The sequence below is a fragment of the Humulus lupulus genome, chromosome 6 (assembly GCF_963169125.1).
Source record: "Humulus lupulus chromosome 6, drHumLupu1.1, whole genome shotgun sequence".
In the NCBI taxonomy this organism is placed as follows: domain Eukaryota; kingdom Viridiplantae; phylum Streptophyta; class Magnoliopsida; order Rosales; family Cannabaceae; genus Humulus; species Humulus lupulus.
The window spans coordinates 189,749,063-189,768,863 of NC_084798.1; the positions used below are offsets into that span (position 1 = coordinate 189,749,063).

The 19,801-nt window shown below is 37.7% G+C and overlaps 1 protein-coding gene and 1 non-coding gene across 2 annotated transcripts; one reads left to right on the forward strand and one right to left on the reverse strand.

Moving 5' to 3' along the window:
- Window positions 1–6,000: 6,000 nt before the first annotated feature.
- Window positions 6,001–6,107, reverse strand: LOC133787356 (small nucleolar RNA R71). Its single transcript, XR_009872383.1, has one exon. It is a non-coding gene; the product is annotated as a small nucleolar RNA R71 (small nucleolar RNA).
- A 4,285-nt stretch (window positions 6,108–10,392) lies between these two features.
- On the forward strand, window positions 10,393–10,743 carry LOC133785774 (uncharacterized). The gene has a single exon (XM_062224989.1). The coding sequence runs from the start codon at window positions 10,393–10,395 to the stop codon at window positions 10,741–10,743; it is 351 nt and encodes a 116-aa protein (XP_062080973.1).
- Window positions 10,744–19,801: the final 9,058 nt, after the last annotated feature.

Below are 19,801 nucleotides of genomic sequence, written 5' to 3' on the forward strand. Positions count from 1 at the left end.
ATTGATATATTTAGTGTTAGTTTTTTAATTAAATTAGTTTATTTAAATTTAAATATTTTTGGGTTTTTTAATTATTTTTAATTTTAAATCATTTTTATTTATTTAAAAATAATTTTTAAATAATTAAAATGATATGTGCCAATAAAATTGTGCCATGTGTGCATCTATGTCAGCCGTTAAGTGTGGATACTAACGACTGCACCATTTTCTGGACGGAATGTATTATTACCATAAAAAAAAAGATTTGGATATTAAAGTGTAACTATTGAAAATATTTGAGTATTTTTGTCGCCAATATCCCTTAATATTATGGTATAATTCCAACATCCAGTTCATTGTTATATGGTATATATTAGTGTCATTTTTAATATTTATGGTATAATTCCAACATTTAGTTCAGTATTACCGCAGTCCTACAATAACTCTAATGATTGTAAAAGTAAAGTATTAAGTTTTGAAGCTTATGTCGTGAGGAATCTCGATGTAGTGACAATGTGGCTTACTGCCACCTAAGATAGTCAAATCAAGTCACAGAAGTTTGAGGTTACGAAGCCTTTCAGCAATCATGTTTCATCTTCTCTATTAGTATTTGATGTTGATCCAATAGTTGGTCTTGCTTTAGTCAATTATAGGAACTCATTTTCATGCTTTGTTTTGGCAAAAGATGTTGTCATCGACAGTTTGATGAAGATCGACTAAAATATGGAAGCACCATATGCAACCACAACGAGGTTTCGACCTATGGAATTCGAGAGGTTAGGCTTCCTGGGCCAAAGGAACTCAATTATGGAGCGTGTCACTAATGGTAGTTGATGGTTGAGTCGTTATTGTTGGCAGTGAAAAAGAAAGAGACAAACAAAAGTCGTGAGAAAGAGTGAGAGAGGTAAGAGAAAACCCATATTTTTCAAAATAAAATAATTTCTCATATTTTTAGATATTTTTTTGCTTGAAATCTCTTTCTTAATAAATTTCTTATCTAGAGGGGTTAATGCAATTTTAAGAGGAATCATTTATTGGATTTTTGACTAGTCATTTTGTTACTTACATGCCCATGTTCACCAAATCATAATTATACTAAGAAAATTTGTATTATTCATTGAAAATTAAAAATATATATACTATATATGGTTACTTTGATGTGTATAATTTTTTATTTTATTTAATACGGTAAAAACAATTAAAATTAATAATTATAAATTTGATGAGCAAGATTAGATTCGATTGGATTGGATTATTTGAGTACTATACTATATTTGGTGTTGTGAAAATATATTTTATGTAATTATAGTTTTTTAAAAGTAAATATTAAAAAATAATAATAAATAATATTTTAAAAATACATTTTTTTAAAAAAAAGTAAGTGTTTATCCCAATTTTGACTTGAGGATGTGGCTTCTACAAAAGAGACACGTGACATCATACCACATGAAATTCAGAAAGCTGGTCGAAAAGAGTAGCTACTCAAGGAGACTACGTCAGAATATAAAAGATTGTTTAGCAAAGATCCAATAACTTGCTCAATGGTGGAGCAGACTAGTACCATCCCATGAAGCTGCTCGGAGCACAAGACTTGCTCGATGAGCAGGACGCTTCAACCCAAAGATCCGAGTTTCACGAGACACTATCAAATATCCTAAGATATTTATGTAACTGATATTTAAATTGTATTATTTCTATATTATTTGAATATTTAACTGAATGTACTGATCCCCACCTACACGTGTAGGACCTAGATTAGATTATAAGGGCCCATAGCCCACTAAGACTCTCTATAAATAACGGGTTCATTCAATCATTAAGGCTAAGTGAAAATTACAAGAGAAAAAGCTAGAGATTTCTTTTGTAATCACTTTATGCAAAACCCTTCGAATTGTATTCTTTTGTGAGCTTAAGAAACTCAGTTGAACATTGTTTTTTCTTGATTTTAAGTTTGACAATTCTTTGATAAATAAAAGTGCAAGTGAACATAGGTCATTTCCAACTCTTGGGGTTGAACCACTATAAAATCTTTTGTGTCGTTTTCTTGATTTCAGTGTGTTATAATTATGTTCTATCGTTTAAATTGACTCAGTGTCGTTGACCAAAATGCTGGTCAACATTTTGGTGTTTTCATTGAGAGCTGAACTCAAGATCTTATGTTATTAGATCAGTCTGAAACAATGGCTATCCCTACTAGAAGCAAGAGTAAAGAGCCACAAGGGGGGAGCCCTAACACTGCCCATCCTAACCGCCCCTGGAGGAATCCATTTCATCCTCTTGGAAACCTGCCTCCATCAGCCACATTCAGGCATGATGAGCCCCATGTGGACTTAGGAGAAGAGCTGCACTCCGACCTTGAACAACTAAAAGGGGTCGTAGGGAAGATGCATGGTTAATTCATTGACATGCATGAAAGTCAGGCAACTGCTCAAGAGGCTATATCTGAATCCCCCAACAAACAACGACAATATTTTCAGGCCTGGATGGATCAAAGACAATGAACCCTTGAAGCTCTCCAAGAAGAAGTTGAGCGCTGTAATGTTGAGGCAACAAGGTTGCTAGAGGTCTTCTTGTCACAGAATTGAGCAGTGAGACCCCAAGCAGTGGATCCTCAGCTTAAGAACATTGGTTAGGCGAATCCTGAAACCTAACGACCAACTGGTCAAGCCCTAGAACCTACCCAGCGATCGTGGTCTCATGACCAAGTGATGCCTCCTAGACCTGCTAGGATCCATCACTCCCACAGGGGAACTCAGCCAAGGGTGTAGCGACTGCTCCGCCGAGATGAACATGTGCTTCCTAATAGGGAGCAAGGTTGTGCCAGACAAGTGTCTAGAACTGGAAGATCTGCTAATGATCACCCAGGCAAGTAGCCTCAAGAGGTGGGCAGCCTCCAAATTCTGAAGGTGGTCCTCAGTACCGAAAATCAAGGAATGAGATACCCGCTAGAAAGAATCGAGGCCAGCCACCTTACTTTACTGGACACAATTGTGGTCATAATCATAGAAGAAATAGAAGGAGAAATGACCAAGAGGCTAGAAATAGTTATCAAACAACTTACAAATATGGTTATGATGATGATGAAGGGGACAGTTGATACTACCAACCCCATGACCATCAACAATATTATGACCACTGACAGGATGAAAATCCAAGAGGGTCGTTTGTCCCACTAAGGCAGCAAGAGCCAACAAACTGTCCTGCGAGACCACCTCTTGGTCCTCCTCAAGCAGACAGTAAAATTGCTGGGGGCAACCAAGAGGGGAAGTGTCTTTAATAGACTGGGAAATAGAGAGCGTGACCTTCACGACATCCTTAATTAGCTTAGGGAAGACAACACGTCTAATGTTGTGGGACCCGTTACACCAATAATCTTGCATGCACCACTAGCAGGGGCTATTGCAATCCAGTTGTAGCACCAGTTGTTGTGCCACTAGTTGCTCCTGCAATCCAGGTGCAATTGGATGCTCTTACTCAAATGGCACGAGGGCTAACAACTCCAAAGCTCATAGACATCGACCTGGAAAGAAGGAAAGGTTCTCCTTTCTCATATCGAATCAATGCCCTGATAATACCACCCAAGTTCAAGATGCCAACTTGGAAGATGTATATTGGAAGGGAAGATCCAGTCTCACATGTTAACAATTTTGAGATACAAACAGAACTTTAAGAGGTTAGAGACAATGTTCGTTGTAGGGTCATTCTTGTTACTTTATTCGATTCTTCTCAACAATGTTTCTTCAAACTGGAGCTATGAACCATTACATCCTGGGATACATTTGTGAGGCTCTTTTATTCACAATTCTTTGTTGCTTGTATCCCACCTGTTGAACTCAAAGACCTTGTTGACATTAAGCAAGGACCGAATAAGCCTCTAAAGGACTATGTGCAGTTTATAACTCTTGAATAAAGAGTTATTTCATGTGCTTTTGAATAAATGTGAAAAAATCGTTGATGATGATAGTTTATTTTTAGCTTTTGTAACTAACTTTTGTGTTTTTATGATCTTAGTTAAGTTTAGTTGTTTTTGGTAGTTTTTAATAGCTAATGGGTTGAAAAAAAAAAGTTTCATGGATAGAAATTTGTACAAAGAATGAAATAACGTGTGAAACTACCTAAGTTGACTTTTATTGCTGAATTAGCAGGTTCGCAGCAGCAAAGCAGATTTTGTTGAAGCATTTTGATCAAGCTATGTTTGGACACCTAAGCGTACTTGGAAATTCAGAGGTTGAGCTGGAATAGTGGCTGAGGTGGCAAGTACAGAAAGCATGAGTCAAAAATTAGAAGTAAATGTCAATGGAAAGAAAGAGGAGACCCACGTATATACCAAAAGGAGGGGCAATATTGTACTTGTATGACCAAATTGGGAAACCTAGAGGTACAAGAGAAGCATCAACCACATATTGGAGGAGGCTGCCATTTTTTGGGAAAGAAAAAGCAAGGAAGAAAAACCAGAAATCACACAAGAAAATGAGAGGGACGCATAAAGGAGCTCAAGCATCATTTGGATTTGTTCTTTCTCCTATTTCTAAACTTCATTTTATATTTTCTAGTTTGATTTCTACTCTGAATATTTATGGGCTGTATTGAATTTGGGTTAATGCTCTTTAACTCAGCCATGAACTAATTTTTGTGTGGCTTGAATTGTTGATGAACCCTATGTTATAGTGTAGTAATTTCTTGTGCCTTATTTTAGTGAAATCTCTCTTGTTCATTCAAGTGTGGTTATTGTTAATTTCTTGTTGTTGTCTGGCCAGCAATGGCAAGGTTATTTAATTATGTTTGATACTGGAAGGATTAAATATAATGGAGAGAACTTGGATGACATAATTCATAATCTAGGTTAGGTTATGTTAGTAAGTAACATAGGGATGTGTTATTTTCCTTGTGTAACTTTTGAGAATTGAAACTTGAATTCACATTCTTAAATCTGATTTAGCATAGAAATATGTTTAATTAGGTAAAAGAATTAATATCATAAAATTTGGGAAAGTTTTATGAATGTTTAGTGAATTCTTGTTAACTTGGGAGTTTTGCTAAAATATTGATGTCACAATCTGTTCATGATAACTAACATAGGGGGAATAAGTTTTTCAAGTCCATTTACAATCCACATATTTCTTTCAAATTTCTTTGTTTAGTTCAGTTTTAATTTCAATATTTCCATCTCTTTAATATTTCGTTTAGCTTATAAACAACCCATTTGTTTGTTAATACTTTTAAGTTGTTTAGTAATTGTTTTGCCTATTTTTCTATTTTGCAATCCCCGTGGAGAAGATCTACTTATCACTGTATTACATGTGTGATTACATGCACTTGCGTATTTAAATCAATTAAAAATTTATCACAATAAGTTTTTGGCGCCCATTGGAATTAGAAATTTGTGTAATATCAATTACTTGCAATTCATTTTTTTTTCTTTCTTTATTGAGCTGACCTTGTTTACTTACTCTTGTGTTTTCTTAGGTGATCTACTGTATGAACGAGCAAGAAGACATTGAACTAGCTCCTATTGATCCTGAGATTGAACAAACAGTTAGAAGAAGACTAAGGGAACAACGGGCTCAAAATCACCTTAATATGGCTGAAGAGGTTGAAGGAGTTGAGGGTGCTAATAATATCACTAACGCGATTGCTATGGCTGATGGTAGAGAGAGAGCCATAAGGGAGTATGCTGCTCCCATGTTCAATGAGCTTAATCCGGGCATTGTTAGGCCTGAAATTCAAGCACCCCAATTTGAGTTAAAGTTCGTGATGTTCCAAATGTTGCAAACAGTGGGTCAATGTAGTGGGCTGCCTACTGAGGATCCTCATCTTCATCTTCGTTCATTTTTGGAGGTGAGCGATTCTTTCAAGCTACAAAGAATGAGTGACGAGGCCCTAAGGTTGAAATTCTTCCTTTTCTCTTTGAGGGATCGAGCTAGAGTGTGGCTTAACACCCTTCCTCCTGACTCGGTGACTACATGGAGTGAGTTGGCTGAAAAATTATTGATGAAGTACTTTCCTCCTACCAAAAATGCCAAGTTTCGCAATGAAATCATGTCTTTTCAGCAGTTGGAAGATGAATCCTTTTGTGAAGCTTGGGAGAGATTTAAAGAGTTATTGAGAAAGTGCCCACATCATGGGATTCCACATTGTATACAAATGGAAAAATTCCATAATGGGCTCAATTCTTCCACTTGCATGGTGTTGGATGCTTCATCTAATGGGGCTATTCTCTCTAAGTCCTACAATGAAGCCTATGAGATTTTGGAAAGGATTGCTAGCAACAATTACCAATGGTCCAATGCTAGAGCCTCAACAAGCCGAAAAGTAGCTAGTATACTTGAAGTGGATGCATTGACAGCTTTGACCACTCAAGTTTCTTCAATGACTAACCTTCTCAAGAACATGAGTTTGGGGGGAATGGTACAACCAACTGTTATGGGACAACTTGCTTATGTGTCTTGTGTTTATTTTGGAGATGGGCACACTTTTGAGAGTTGTCCTTCGAACCCCGCTTTGGTTTGTTATGTGGGGAATTAAAATGCCAACCGTAATAACCCATATTCAAACTCTTATAATCCGGGGTGGAGGTAGCATCCAAATTTCTCTTGGGGGGGGGGGGGGGGGTCAAGGATCTAGTTCAAGTGGAGCACCAATGCAAAACAAGCCTACATATCCACCACGGTTTTCTCAACAACCACCAAGAGCTCAACCACCTCCTCCTTAAGTGTCTCAAACAAGCTCGTTGGAGAGCTTAATGAAAGAATATATGGCCAAGAATGATGCTGTGATTCAGAGCCAAGCGGCATCCTTGAGGAATCTAGAGGTTCAAGTGGGGCAGCATGCTAATGAGCTAAGTACTAGACCTCAAGGAACCTTTCCTAGTGATACCGAGAATCCAAGGAGAGATGGTAAAGAGCATTGCAAGGCGGTTACCTTGAGGAGTGGTAAAAATCTGGAGTTGACTGAGGATAATCCTAAGACCGAAAGTGAGCCCACGTCAATCCAAAGTAGTGTGGAAAAGGAAGAAAGAGCTGTGAGTTTGAAAATGTCAAATGCTGATTCTGAAGCAATTGTTCCAGCAATTCCTCAGCAAAATGTAACAAAGAAGCCTATGAGCCAGCCACCTCCACCATTTCCTCAGCGCTTTCAAAAGCAGAAACAAGATGGTCAATTCCGAAGATTTTGAGATGTTTTGAAACAACTTCACATCAATATACCGTTGGTGGAAGCTTTAGAACAAATGCCCAAATATCTGAAGTTTTTGAAGGATATTTTAACCAAGAAGAGGATACTTTGAGAATTTGAAACGGTGGCTTTGACTGAAGGTTGTAGTGCTATATTGAAGAATAAAATTCCTCCTAAATTGAAAGACTCGGGCAGCTTTACAATTACTTGTTCTATTGGTGGTAGAGCACTTTGTGACTTGGGGGCTAGTATCAATTTGATGCCCATGTCAATTTTTGAGAAGTTGGGAATTGGAGAAGCAAGGCCAACCACAGCCACTTTGCAATTAGCGGATCGATCTATGGCACATTCAGAAGGCAAGATTAAAGATGTACTTGTGCAAGTTGATAAATTCATTTTTCGGCGGATTTCATTATTCTTGATTATGAAGCGGTTAGAGACGTTCTAATAATTTTGGGAAGACCATTTCTTGCCACCGAAAGGACTTTGATTGACTTTCAAAAAGGAGAGCTTACTATGAGAATGACTGACCAACAAGTAACCTTTAATGTGTTCAACTCTATGAAGTTTCCGGATGAGATTGAGGAATGCTCTTCTTTGAGTGTGATTGATACTATAGTGGCTGAAAAGTTGCTAAAAGAAACTTGTAAAAATGGATTGAGAGCGATTTCATTTGATGAGCTTGAAGAAATGAGTGGAGTGGAGGAGACCCAAGTCACATGGGTGGAATCCAAGCAGCCTTTTATGAAAGTTGGAAGGAATTTTTAGTCTTTAGAGTTATCGGAAAGAAATTTCAAGCCTTCCAAGCCATCTATTCAAGAATCACCAAAATTGGAATTGAAGCCTTTGCCTAGTCATTTGAAGTATGTTTATTTGGGGTGTGAAGAGACCTTACCGGTGATTATTTCTGCGTTGCTGGGGGTTGAAAAAGAGAATATGTTACTGGATGTGTTAAAGAAATACAAGAAGGCTATTGGTTGGAGTACGTCTGATATAAAGGGTATAAGTCCCTCACTTTGTATGCAAAAGATTTTGCTGGAAGATTCTTGTAGCAATTCTGTTGAACAACAAAGAAGGCTGAATCCCATTATGAAGGAAGTGGTAAAAAAAAGAAGTGATTAAGTGGCTTGATGTTGGTTTTATATACCCAATCTCAGATTGTTCGTGGGTCAGCCCAGTTCAATGTGTTCCCAAGAAAGGGTGAGTCACGGTGGTAGCTAATGATAACAATGAGTTGATTCCCAGAAGGACGGTGACAAGTTGGCATGTTTGTATGGATTATCGGAAGCTAAATAAAGCAACAAGAAAAGATCATTTTCTGCTGCCTTTTACTGACCAAATGCTTGACAGACTAGCAGGAAATGAGTATTATTGCCTTTTGGATTGGTATTCAGGCTACAATCAAATTTATATTGCCCCTGAAGATCAAGGAAAAACTACGTTCACCTGCCCATATGGGACATTTTCATTCAAGAGGATGCCCTTTGGTTTATGCAATGTGCCCGCCACATTTCAACGTTGCACGACAGCTATTTTTTCAGATATGGTGGAGAAAACACTAGAGGTGATCGTGGATGATTTTTTGGTGTTTGGTGAATCTTTTGCTGCTTGTTTGGCTAATCTTGAGAAAGTGTTAGAGAGATGTGAAGAAACAAACTTGGTGCTCAATTGGGAAAAATGTCATTTTATGGTGCAAGAAGGCATTGTATTGGGTCATCGGATTTCTAACTAGGGCATTTAGGTAGATAAAGCTAAGATTGAAGATATTGAGAAGTTACCACCACCTACTTCAGTAAAGGGATTTATAAGATTTTTGGTGCATGCAGGTTCTATAGGAGGTTTATAAAAGATTTTTCAAAAATCTCCAAGCCCCTTTGTTCCTTACTTGAGCAAAATCGAGAATTTGAGTTCACTAAGGAGTGTCAAGAAGCATTTGCGACTTTGAAGAAAGCTCTTATCACCGCACCCATCATTGTAGCTCTAGATTGGTCTCTTCCCTTTGAATTGATGTGCGATGCTAGTGACTTTGCTGTTGTGCAGTGCTTGGGCAGTGAAAAGAGAAGGTGTTTCATTCCATTTATTATGCAAGCAGGACATTAGCCGATGCTCAATTGAACTATACCACCACCTAGAAAGAACTTTTGGCGGTGGTGTTTGATTTTGTCAAGTTTAAAGCTTATCTTGTGGGGACTAAAGTGGTGGTTTACAAAAACCATTCAGTGATCAAGTATTTAATAGCCAAGAAGGATGCTAAGCCAAGACTTATTCGATGGGTGTTGCTTCTTTAAGAATTTGACTTGGAAAGTCAGGATAGAAAAGGAATGGAGAACCAAGTGGCTGACCATTTATCTAGACTTAAGGCTGGTAGTGAAAAGCAAGGTGAAGGACCTATTAAAGAGACATTCCTCGTTGAGCAATTATTGGTCGTGAGCTAAGTCACTACACCATAATACGCTGGTTTTGTCAACTATTTGGTGAGTGGTTTACAACCAACTGTTTTAAATAGGCAGCAGCTCAAGAAATTCTTTCATGATGTGAGATTTGATTATTGGGATAAGCCCTATTTGTACAAGCAATGTCCAGATTGAATCATGAGGCATTGTGTGCCTAAGGATGAAGTTTTGAGTATACTAGAGCATTGTCATTTAGCTCCTTATGGTGGACATTTTGGTGGGCAAAGGACAACAGCTAAGGTTTTTCAATCGGGGTACTATTGGCCTTCTATTTTCAAGGATGCTCATGAATTAGCTAAAAAGATGTGATCGATGCCAACGTATTGGAAATATGTTAGCAAGGAATGAAATGCCTTTAAATTGCATCCTTGAAGTGGTATTGTTCGATGTTTGGGGAATCGATTTCATGGGGCCATTTCCACCGTCATTTGGAAATTTGTATATCTTAGTGGTGGTTGATTGTGTCTCCAAGTGGGTTGAAGCAGTGGCAAGCCCTACCAATGATTCCAAGGTGGTCATGAAGTTCTTACATAAGCATGTTTTCACCCGCTTTGGCACTCCAAGGGCGCTTATAAGTGATGAAGGCACCCACTTTGTGAACAAGATTTTGGCGGCTTTGTTAGCCAAATATAGTGTGAAACACAAGATTGCTACAGCCTACCACCCCCAAACAAATGGTCAAGTGGAAATATCCAATAGAGAGATCAAAGGAATCCTAGAGAAAGTGGTGAATCCTAGTAGAAAAGATTGGTCTCAGTGATTGGATGATGCTCTTTGGGCCTAAAGAATGACTTTCAAAACCCCTTTGGGAATGTCACCATATCGTTTGGTTTTCGGGAAAACTTGCCATTTTCCCATTGAGTTGGAGCATAAGGCATATTGGGCCACTAAGAAGTTGAATATGGATCTCCAAGCTACTGGAGAAGCTCATAAATTACAATTAAATGAGCTGGAAGAGATGAGGTTTTTCTCCTATGAAAATGCTAAGTTGTATAAGGAGAAAACGAAGAGGTGGCACGACCAGAAAGTTCAAGCTCGAGTCTTTGAAAAGGGGCAGAAAGTGTCACTCTTCAACTCGCACTTGAAACTATTTCCTGGCAAATTGAAGTCCCGCTGGTCAGGCCTATTCACGTGGTGAAAGTTTATCCCTTTGGAGCACTTGAAGTTCGGGAAGATCAATTCAGAAGGGAATTTAAAATGAATGGGTACTTGAAACATTATTGGGGAGGTAAGGTCGACCGCAAGAAGACCTCTATCACTTTGGAGGATCATTAAAGTCGTTGTTGTTTTGGGTTGTCAAGTGATTCATGCACTAATTGTAAGACAACCCAAAAATGAAGAAGTGTAAAATATTATGTATATATATAAAAACACACAACTACACATATATATAAAATATAATATATAAATAAATATGTATATATGCAGTTGTTGTTCTTTTAATTTCTTTTAGTTCTTTAGTTTTGTTAGTTTAATTTCATGTGATTATGTTATTTTTGGAAGTGTTGTTACATTTGTTCTTGTGTTTCAGGGGTTAAAAGGTGAAAAATTGGCATTCTGAAAGTCAGTTTTGGGTTTGATGGTTTTGCGAAATTTTTCCTGCAGCAAACAAGGAGCAAAACTTTCCGAAAAAAAACGGAGGGGTTCCGTCAAAATTTTTGCTGAAACAAAATTTTGGCAATTTTGGAGCATGCAAGTCTTGGGCATAGTTCGTTCAGAGAGGAAAAAAATGTATAATACTATTATATTATTTTATAATATAATGTTTTAGATTAAATAAATGTGACAAAGAGTGTCACATATTGTAACATATGATAGAGAGTTACAATATTTAGACATATAAGATATATCCAAATATGTAACATATTTGGTGTTACAAATTTGTAACTTCCAAATATCACCCATTATTGTGTAGATTTGTTGTTACACAATATTGAGATGAATTTCTTAAAGCCATATGAGAAATGGCTGATAGAGATGTGATTTTAACTCCCATATTGTGTATGGAAGTTACAAAATCAATTGGGATTAAATTTGGAATGTTTTTTGGAAAAATTGAAAATTGGTTGCTGGAAAAGGCCTATGGGTCGTGGTGCTTGATTGTCAGGCCGCGGCCCAAGAGGAAGAAACTCTCTGAGGGCCGCGGTGCCTGTGTTGTCAGGCCGTGGCCCAAGTGGTAGGCAACATATTCCAATTTTCGGTTTTATCCAATTTTGAACATTTCCAACAGCCAAATAACTCCCAAATCTCTATTTTAATTCTATAAAACATCCAATTAATCATTGGTAACAGCGATGGGGATTGGTGGAATTTGAAATTCAAAGGGTGTCTCAAAACTCTATAAATAGGAGCCCAATGCTCACTTGTAAGCCATAACATTTCTATCCATTATAGCACTTAGCTAGAATCACCTCGAGGCTTGATTATTCCAGAAAGTATTTCCAAAATCTGTGAGAGATCCCTTAGTGCTTGAGTTAGGGGGAAATAAGCTTTTGGACAAAGGTTTCAAACCTTGTTCAAGTTGGTGATCCCCAACACTCTTCACTTTGGTAGTGTGAGTGAGAGTTGTTTCTATTTTGTTTTCTTATTCTTTCTTTTTATTCTACTTCTCTTCATCTTCATATTCATCTCTTTTGTTTATTTGTATTTATTGTTTTGAGTTGTAATCTTCCTTTCTTTTGTTTCAAACACTTTACTTTATTTGTATTATTTTGCATAGAGTTATATTTCTCCTTTTTCTACTTCTATTTTTCTTTTGTTTATTTGTATTTTTAGTTATAGAGTTGTAACACTTTATTTAATCAATCAATATTTATTTGTAATATTTTGTCTAGAGTTGTATTTTCTTTCCATTTCCATTGAGGCATAACTATTATTCCTAACAAATACTATATATATACAAATATATATATATATATAAAACCAAAAATAAATAATATACAATATATATAATACTAAATATATATATATAACCCCCAACCGACTGCCCTATTTCCCTTAACCCATCTTCAACCCATTTCCCTCCATCACCATCATCCTCTCCTCCTTTCAACTTCGAGCAACATCCACTCACGAGACCCCTGCCCTCGGCACCCAGGCGCGATTGCCATTCGAGCGCCACCCTGAGTCGCGGCATCGCTCTACCTTCCCACAACCACCAACCCTTGTACGCCCAAGCCCCTTTGTCGATTTGGTCAGACGCAACCCCAAGCCTCGGACCCAGGCGCGATTCTGCCTTGCCTCCCCAAGCCACTAAACACTATACTTCGAGAGCCCAGCTACCACACATGGTCAGATGTGACCCATCCACTCGGAACCCAGGCTCAGCTCCTTTCGTGCAGCACGTAGAGGCGCGGCTTCACCAGGCGCCTAGCCCCGTCCACTCGTACCTTTGCCTAAACCAACTCGGTGCCCAGGCGCCTCCAAGACAAAGCCAAGCATTAGCCGAATCGAGCCTAGGCGCAGTCACTCTCTGCCTACACTGTGAGTTACAATGATATTTTGGGGAAATTTCACACAGACTCATACACTCTATTCTCTAAGATTACTCCTGGGTACTTGGCTCATTTTATTTTTCCTTGGTGCTTTGAAATTGTGCATCTACTGTGAATATTGTTGGGTTCTCTGCTAGTGAATATTTGATTTTGGGGGCAGCCAGTGAAAAAATTTGATGGCAGTGTTGTTTAAGTGACTGTTGTATTACTTGGTTGCGGTTCTTTGCTCAGTGGTTATATTTGGTGTGTGGGTGTTTGGTTCAGTTATTGTGTTGTTGCTTTGTGATCTATTTAGTTCCTTTTTTACCAATATGGCCACCAAAACAAGAGCTCAAAGAAGGAAATCCAAACCACCATCTACCCCACCACCAGCCAAATTGAAATGTACTACCCAAAGCTCTTCCCCACCACCAGCCAAAAAGAAATCTAATGCCTCAAGCTCTATACAACCACCCAAACAGATTCCCACTGTCCCACACACTACCCCACTACCATTGCCTTCACCAACCACTGTAAATGATCCTACCCACATCACTACCAAACCAGCAACTAAGACAACACCAACCATCCCAAAATCAAAAAGTCCAGCCCATCCCAAAATCAAAAAGGCCAGCCCAACCCGCATCAGCCGCACCTCCACCCAAGACACAAAAGACAATTACTACCACAAAAGTTGTGCCCAAGCCAAAACCTACTGCTTTACTGACCCCAAAGACCAAGAAAAATCTAGTGCCTTCAATTCACTCTAAAAAATTTGTTTCTGCATAAGCCAGGAAGAAATATGAGTCCATTAAGACAAAGAAGTTGCTCCCAGAAAAAGGATTTTTGCCTACCACTGTTGAGGTGCCAGCCTTCATCAGTGACGTCATTGAGCAACATAATTGGGAAAATTTATGTAAATAACCAGAGCATGCCATCATTCCATTGGTGCATGAGTTTTACGCTAACTAGGTGTCCTCTGCAAATTCTTAAGTGATCGTTTGTGGTAAGGCTGTTTCATTTTCTGGTGAGGCTATTAACTCGGAATTTGGGCTGGACAGCTTTGAGTGCGCATTTTATAATTATATGGTAGTGGCCCCTGCACCAGAAAATTTTGACAAGGCACTGCAGCTTGTCGCATCTCCAGGCGCTCAATGGTGTGTCTCTTCCAGTGGTGTGCATACTTTATTACACACCTTTGTTTTACCCGAAGCTGGAGTGTGGTTGCATTTCCTCAAATTTCGTTTGCTGCCTACCACACATAACACTACGATGTCCAAAGAGCGGGTACTTCTGCTATATTTTATGTTGCCTGGTTTTAGTATCGATGTGAGCAAGCTGATTACTAGGGAGATTGTTTGTTGTGCCAAAAAGAAAAGGGCAAGTTATTCTTTCCATCGCTCATCACGTAGTTGTGCCTTCAAGCTGGGGTGCCTTATGAGTCCACTGAGGATGTACTCTTTGAGCGCCGAGACATTGACTTCCTTACTCCTATTCAGAGCTGATAGCCTGTATTTGAAGCTGGGCCATCCACCGCACCTCCACCAGTTCTCCCTTGCACCCACACTCGCAGACTTCCTTGTTCAGCAACAGGAAATTCTTAGGCAGATGGTATCTCTTGAAACTTAGCAGTAAGCCTACTAGAAATATGCCAAATAGCGAGATGCGACGATAATCAAGTCCCTTCAGCGAAACTTCACCAGGCCTACTGTTGCCTTTCCTGCATTCCCCAGCTCTATTTTGGAGAAGTGGGCATCTTTAGTTGTTCAAGACGATCCTATTCCTTCAAGTGCCAATTCCAAGGAATAGGTGCGGGGAGTATCTTTAACCCAACTTTTGTTCCATACTTAATATTCTGTACTTCATTTCTGTTTTGGTTTGTCCTATTGTTTCCTTTTATTAGTCTCTTGTTTAGTTTTTGTTCTGTTTTGTCCTGCTATGTTTAGTGTCTATCTTTTTGTTTGGTTGATCTTTTGAGGATAATATTTGTTTTTGTTAGTGTTAACTAGGGGGCTCGATGACAATCTTGAAAAACTACAAAATTATAATAAATCTAAGTTGAAGTTGAATGTCATTCTTACTTGAGTTTAAAACTAAATTCTTTGGATGTGAATGTTGCTAGCAATTGATTGCTGAGAGTGTTTTTCTTTTTAGTGTGTGCATAGCTTGATTAAACATTTTTGACACCCTAGAAAGAGCTAGTTTCTTGTGAGAGCTTAAGTTTCTAGAATTACTTAGTGATTTTCCTTGAGGCGAAATCCTAGACAACACCACATCGATGATATGATTTAGGCCATCCTTGGACTGTTTGAGCCTTTGAAGCCTACCTTTTATGCATCTTTATCCCTAGTCGCCCTGTTGAGCTTAAGTGTCACTTTTCTTTCTTAGCCACTCATTAGCCTAGCTAGATATAATAACTTCCTTTAACCATACCCCTTTAGCACATTGATCTTGATAAGATTGATTTGTTGTTGTATTTTGGGGGTTGAGAGGAGTTAAGTATGAGAGAGGAAATTGGGTGAGCATTTTCATTTTCTTCTTTTTCTTATTTTCACCATTGGGGACAATGTTGAATTTTAAGTTTGGAGGGAGAGTGTATTCTCATTTTTCTTGTTCTCTTGCCATCTAGTTGTTTATTTTCATTCTAAAAAAAATAGAAAATCCAAAAAGAAAAAATAAATCAAAAGTAAAAAATTAAAGAGTGCACTCCCTTGCATCAAAGCAAAGTTAAAAAAAATCAAAAAGAAAAAAAAAGTAATTATGTGTGTAAACAAGTTTGGGGTGCAACTCTTAAAATAAAATAAATGTTTGCTTTAGTTTTTGTTTTTGTATGTTCATAATAAAGGCTAGTGGCAAGAGTTGTATTTTGTTGTGGGGTGTTCCTTGGGAAAATTAATATGTGCATTGATTTAGGTCCTAGAACGATTGAGGTGCTTAGGGTGATTTGAGCCAAAATCAATCTCTCTTATCCTAACTTCACCCTAGCCTATCATTACAAGCTTGATAAAGTCCTATTGATCTTTGGTGTGGTGTTTGTCTACATTAGTAGAGAGGGAATCACTAAGTAACTTACGGAGACATTGTTTAAGCTTTAGGACCAAGGTCTACCTTGATTTTTGGCGATTGAAAATGTTTAGGAAAAGCTATGCATGCACTAAAGAGTGAAACACTTGATCCATAGTTTGGCAGCAGCATTATTGCTTGAAGAATTTGGTTTAAAGCTTGTGTAAGATTGAAATTTAGCTTCTCTTATTCAAAATAAAATTCCCGAGAGCCTTTCCCTTTTTAACATTAGCAAAGCAAAGTTTATCCTCTCCTGTTGTGTCTAGTCCTTGTTGTTTTCCTATGTCCTTTTGTTGTTTATTTTGTGTCGTTTGTTATCTTTTTAGATTCATCACTCGAGGATGAGTAATGTCGTAAGTTTGGAGGTGTGATAACTCTTGAATAAAGAGTTATTTCATGTGCTTTTGAACTTATAAATGTAAAAAAATCGTTGGTGGTGATAGTTTATTTTTAGCTTTTGTAACTAACTTTTGTGTTTTTATGATCTTAGTTAAGTTTAGTTGTTTTTTGTAGTTTTTAATAGCTAATGGGTTGAAGACAATAGTTTCATGGATAGATATTTGTACAAGGAATGAACTAACGTGTGAAACTACCTAAGTTGAATTTTGATTGCTGAATTAGCAGGTTTGCAGCAACAAAGCAGATTTTGCTAAAGCATTTTGATCAAGCTATTTTTGGACACCTAAGCGTACTTGGAATTCAGAGGTTGAGCTGGAATAGTGGCTGAGGTGGCAAGTATAGAAGCATGAGTAAAAAATTAGAAGTAAATTTCAAAGGAAAGAAAGAGGAGACCCACGTCTATACCAAAAGGAGGGGCAATATTGTACTTGTATGGCCAAATTGGGAAACTTAGAGGTACAAGAGAAGCATCAGCGCATATTGGAGGAGGCTGCCGTTTTTGGGAAAGAAAAAGCAAGAAAGAAAGGAAGAAAAACTAGAAATCGTAAAAGAAAAGGAGGGGGACGCATAAAGGAGCTAAAACATCATTTGGATTTGTTCTTTCTCCTATTTCTAAACTTTATTTTATATTTTCTAGTTTGATTTCTGCTCTAAATATTTATGGGCTGTATAGAATTTGGGTTAATGCTCTTTAACTCAGCCATGAACTAATTTTTGTGTGACTTGAATTTTTTATGAACCCTATGTTATAGTGTAGTAATTTCTTGTGCCTTATTTTAGTGAAATCTCTCTTGTTCATTCAAGTGTGCTTATTGTTAATTTCTTGTTGTTGTTTTTCCATAAATGGCAAGATTGTTTATTTATGTTTAATGCTGGAATGATTAAATATAATGGAGAGAACTTGGATGACACAAGTCATAATCTAGGTTAGGTTATGTTAGTAAGTAACATAGGGATATGTTATTTGCCTTGTGTAACTTTTGAGAATTGAACCTTGAATTTTCATTCTTAAATTTGATTTGGCATAGAAATATATTTAATTAGGTAAAAGAATTAATATCATAAATTTTTTGAAAGTTTTATGAATGTTTAGTGAATTTTTGTTAACTTGGGGGTTTTGCTAAAATATTGCTGCCGCAATTTGTTCAGGATAACTAACATAGGGGTAATCAGTAATTCAAGTCCATTTTGCAATCCACATTTCTTTCAAATTTATTTGTTTAGTTCAGTTTTAATTTCAGTATTTTCATTTCTTTAATATTTCGTTTAGCTTATAAACAACCCATTTGATTGTTAATACTTTTAAGTAATTTAGTAATTGTTTTGCCTATTTTTCTATTTTGCAATCCATGTGGAGGCGGTCAACTTATCACTGTATTACTTGTGTGATTACGTGCACTTGCGCATTTAAATCAATTAAAAATTTATCACAATAGCAGAGGTTCATGCAAGAAGCTCAGTGACGATGGAAAACCGATGGCCATCATGGCCGAAATACAAGTAAATGGTCCCCTATGGACTGACCTAAGGAGGAAAATTGTCTACTCAATAAGGGAGTTCTTAGATCGAGTAGATGAGTTCATTAAACTAGAAGAGGCCATTAGAAGAGAAAATCAAGCCAATCAGGCAGGTACCAGTATTGTCGTTCCAGCCAAAGATAATGGAGCTCCAAACCAGAACTAGACAACCAATGGTAATGGTAATGGTAATGGAAATAATAATGGACAAAGAAGTGGAAAATGAAACAACAACTCGAATAGTGGCAATAATAAAGATAACAAATGGCCCAAAACCAATGATAAGCCACGAGAGTACAATCCTCATTTTACCACTCACTCTACGCTCTTGGGTTCACGAGCAGAAGTATTTCAAGCTACACAAGTCGAGGTACCTTATAAGAAGCCTGATCCCATAAGGAAAGACATAAGTAAGAGAGACACGAACAAGTTCTGTCGTTTCCATAATGACTACAGACATGACACCAACGAGTGTAACTAGCTTAAGGATGAAATTGAAATTCTCATCCACTAAAACCATCAGGGAATGAGAAGGTATGTTCAACGTCCTACTTATCAAACCCAAGCTGCTGTGCCCAATGCTGATGCACCAGCTCAACCATTACAACCAGCTCACATAGTTGGTCGACTAAACATGATATGCTGAGGACCACACTTGGTAGGAGAAAGTAGAATAGCCTTAGAACACTATGCTCGGACACTTCACCATGAATGGTGAATGAAGTACTGGCATTCGAGGTGCGTACTCGCCAAACCCCTTGCTCTGAATGTAAGCCAATAATACTAACCAAGGATGACGCCACGCACATGAGATTCCCGCATAATGATCCTTTGGTAATCGAGGCCCAGATTGCCAACATGATCATGGCATGGACGATGATAGATCATGGTTCCATAGTAAACATTTTTTTCAAAACAACCCTTGAAAGAATGAAGTTGTCTATTCAAGACCTAGAATCGTGCACGCAAACTTTATATGATTTTACCGGAGAAGGGATGACTCCAATAGGAGCAATCAAGTTAGCAGTAATTGTAATGTCCAAAAATCCCTAATGTGGTTTATTGGTTGAATTAGGGGGCCAGGAGGGCCATAATTGATTTATTATGCAATTATGTGATTAAATGTATGATTATAAGATGATAATTGCATGCATGTGGGTTCACTTATTATTTGAAGGGCATTTTTGTAATTTGGCCCGTTGAGGGCATATCTATATATTTTTATGCATGTTGGTGATTTATGGATGAGACCACATTATAATGTGGATATGTTTGAGCTATTCGGCATGAGATGATCTTAGAATGCAAATTAGCAGTTTGATCATAATGGGATTAATTTCTGGGCTCAGGGTGAGCTTAGAGGTAATTTGATGCTTAGTACATTATCGGGAATAAATGGGTAATGAGATATGATTTAATTATTATTTGAGAATATTAGGAATAACGGGGATTGGAGGACGTTAATTATAATTAGCGTGATAAGTGGGAAATGACTGTTTTGCCCTTGAGTGGCTATTAAGGAATTAAATGGACATAAGGGCATTTTGGTCTTTTGACCAAGGGTTATATGTTGAGTTAGAAAGTTGTAGAAGCTCTATGCAGCAAAACAGAGACTCTTCTCTTTCTCTCTCCCGATCCTTTCTTCTTCTTCTTCTTCTTCTTGGTTGGAATTTTAAAGCTTAACCTAAGGATTCAAGCTAGGAGATCAAGGTTTGGAGAGTTAGGACCTTAGGTCAACCATTGA

What these genes read in the sequence shown, in the direction of transcription:
- LOC133785774 (XM_062224989.1), top strand. Translation starts at nt 10,393, where the DNA reads ATGACTTTCAAAACCCCTTTGGGAATGTCACCATATCGTTTGGTTTTC.